We start from the raw sequence: 2,184 nt of genomic DNA, 5'->3' as shown, positions 1-2,184 counted from the left end.
CACCAAGAATACAGACCATCCCTTGCCTGAGAGTTCCTATCTGTACCTTTTGGCTAATTGCCACTGATGGACCTCTGCTCAGCTTAAAAAAGAACAGCATGGTCAAGGAAAGTCTCTGTTTCTGGCTATCTTCATCGCTTTCAGGGCCCTTCTCTGTATCTCTTTGGTCCTGGCTGCGTAGACAACGGGGTTGAATAAAGGAGGCACCAGCAGGTAGAAGTTGCCCATCGTGACGTGTACCAGCGGAGGCAAGTCCCTCCTGAAGCGGTGCACCACAGAGAGCCCAATCAGGGGCACGTAGAAGGCCAGGACCACACACAGATGGGCCACGCAGGTCCCCGATGCTCTGAGGCGCTCTTGCCTCGAGGCCAACTGCAGGACTGTCTTCAGGATCAACACGTAGGTCATGAAGATGAGCAGGGAATCCAGGCCCATCACCTGTGCACCAGCGGAGGCAAGTCCCTCCCGAAGCGGTGCACCACAGAGAGCCCAATCAGGGGCACGTAGAAGGCCAGGACCACACACAGATGGGCCACGCAGGTCCCCGATGCTCTGAGGCGCTCTTGCCTCGAGGCCAACTGCAGGACTGTCTTCAGGATCAACACGTAGGTCATGAAGATGAGCAGGGAATCCAGGCCCATCACCGCGAGGATGGCCGTCAGCCCGTCGCCACAACCCAGGTGCATGACATCTTGGTGGACACAGTAGGAATGCGTGAGGGTGTTGGAGCCACAAAACGGCAGGCGGTTGATGAGCAAAGGGAAAGGAAGGAAGAAGAGGGCTCCTCTCACTACCGCCACTAGTCCAATCTTTGCCGTCCTTGAGTTGGTGAGGATGGCGGAGTGCTGGAGAGGGTGGCAAATGGCCACGTACCGGTCCACAGCCATGGCCAGGAGGATGGTGGACTCGACTCCTGACAGGGAGTGGATGAGGAACATCTGGACAAGGCAGGCTTCGTAGCCAATCTCCCTGGCACCAAACCAAAAGAAGGAGAGGATCTTGGGCACGGTACAGGTAGAGAGCGCCAAGTCCGCCGCTGCCAGCATGGAGAGGAAGAAGTACATGGGGACATGGAGGGCTGGCTCTGTTTTAACAACAAACATCATGGCACAGTTGCCCACGACGGCCACCACATACATGGCACACAAGGGGAAGGCCAGCCAGAACTGGGCGGCTTCCATACCAGGCAGACCCACCAAGATGAATGAGGAGAATCCATCAAGAGTTCCATTAGGCTGGGACATGACGTTCTGTTTGGGTCGACAGTCCTCCGTGGTGTAGAAAGGGACGTATGGAGGCAATATTCCGAATATCAAAGATCCAAGTAGATACGACAAACCAAGTCAGACCACGAGTCCATCTTGGACAGCCGGGATCTTTAACGGACTTTGACACACCACGATTGCACAGAGTTTTTGTTTCCTCTTGTATCCTCATGACTAACTGGCTTATCCCCGGTTTGGTGGTGGGGGTGACAGCAGTGTTCCCTCTAAGCTGAGTTAACGTGAGCTAGCTCACAGTTTTGTAGCCTCTGGCTAACTCATATTTGTCTTGGCTCAGGAAGGAGGGCTCCAGAGCAAACTGATTTATGCAGCAGCCAAATTGCTCACTCACAACTTTAATGTCAGGAGCTCACAAAGCAGGATTTTTGCTCACTAGACTCCACAGCTTAGAGGGAGCATTGGGTGACGGTGGAAAGTCCTGTAATGTCACCGCTGGCTTCTGGCGACCCCGAAGGGCTCTCAAGGCAAGATACGTCCTTGCCCGCCTCTGCGTCCTGACGACCCTGGACTTCCTTGCTGGTCTTCCCCTCCAAATATTGACCAGGGTGGGTCCTGCTTAGCTTTTGAGATCTGATGAGACTCGACCAACCTGGACCACGCAGGGCAGTGCCCACCCAGTTCCGCATGCCCAAGCCCACGGACAGCAGGTTAGAGCCAGATCCCAGCCTGGGACACGCAACTCTGCCTTTACACGGTGGGAAGCAGGAGTGTCAGGCCTTCTCCGTAACCCTCCAGACCTTATCTCCGTCTTAAACCGGGACGAGACGGGCTGCAAAGGCTCCGGTGCTCCCAGGTAGGAGCCCTGCCTGCGCACCAGGAGGAGTCCGCTCGACTGAGCAGGGGAGGGAAGGGTGCCTATCAGAACCACTAGAGACGGAAGCCACCGAATGCATCGCGAAAG

At 55.6% G+C, this 2,184-nt stretch overlaps 1 protein-coding gene across 1 annotated transcript; it reads right to left on the bottom strand.

The window, feature by feature from the left end:
- Nucleotides 1–102: 102 nt before the first annotated feature.
- On the bottom strand, nt 103–1,244 carry LOC107108486 (olfactory receptor 51E2-like). The gene is made up of 2 exons (XM_015408923.1): nt 645–1,244; nt 103–438 (listed from the first exon to the last, which is right to left on the bottom strand). Exons 1-2 carry the CDS (start codon nt 1,242–1,244, stop codon nt 103–105), a joined length of 936 nt encoding a protein of 311 aa, XP_015264409.1.
- Between the last annotated feature and the right edge of the window lie 940 nt (nt 1,245–2,184).

Source organism: Gekko japonicus, unplaced genomic scaffold (assembly GCF_001447785.1).
Source record: "Gekko japonicus isolate JY-2015 unplaced genomic scaffold, Gekko_japonicus_V1.1 scaffold9233, whole genome shotgun sequence".
Classification (NCBI taxonomy): domain Eukaryota; kingdom Metazoa; phylum Chordata; class Lepidosauria; order Squamata; family Gekkonidae; genus Gekko; species Gekko japonicus.
This window is presented reverse-complemented; position numbering and strand designations above follow the sequence as displayed.

Excerpts from the sequence above, each read along its gene's own strand:
- LOC107108486 (XM_015408923.1), bottom strand. The coding sequence starts at position 1,244 with ATGTCCCAGCCTAATGGAACTCTTGATGGATTCTCCTCATTCATCTTG. Across the intron at positions 439-644 it reads GGCTGACGGCCATCCTCGCG|GTGATGGGCCTGGATTCCCT; the intron begins GTGATGGGCCTG and ends GCTGGTGCACAG.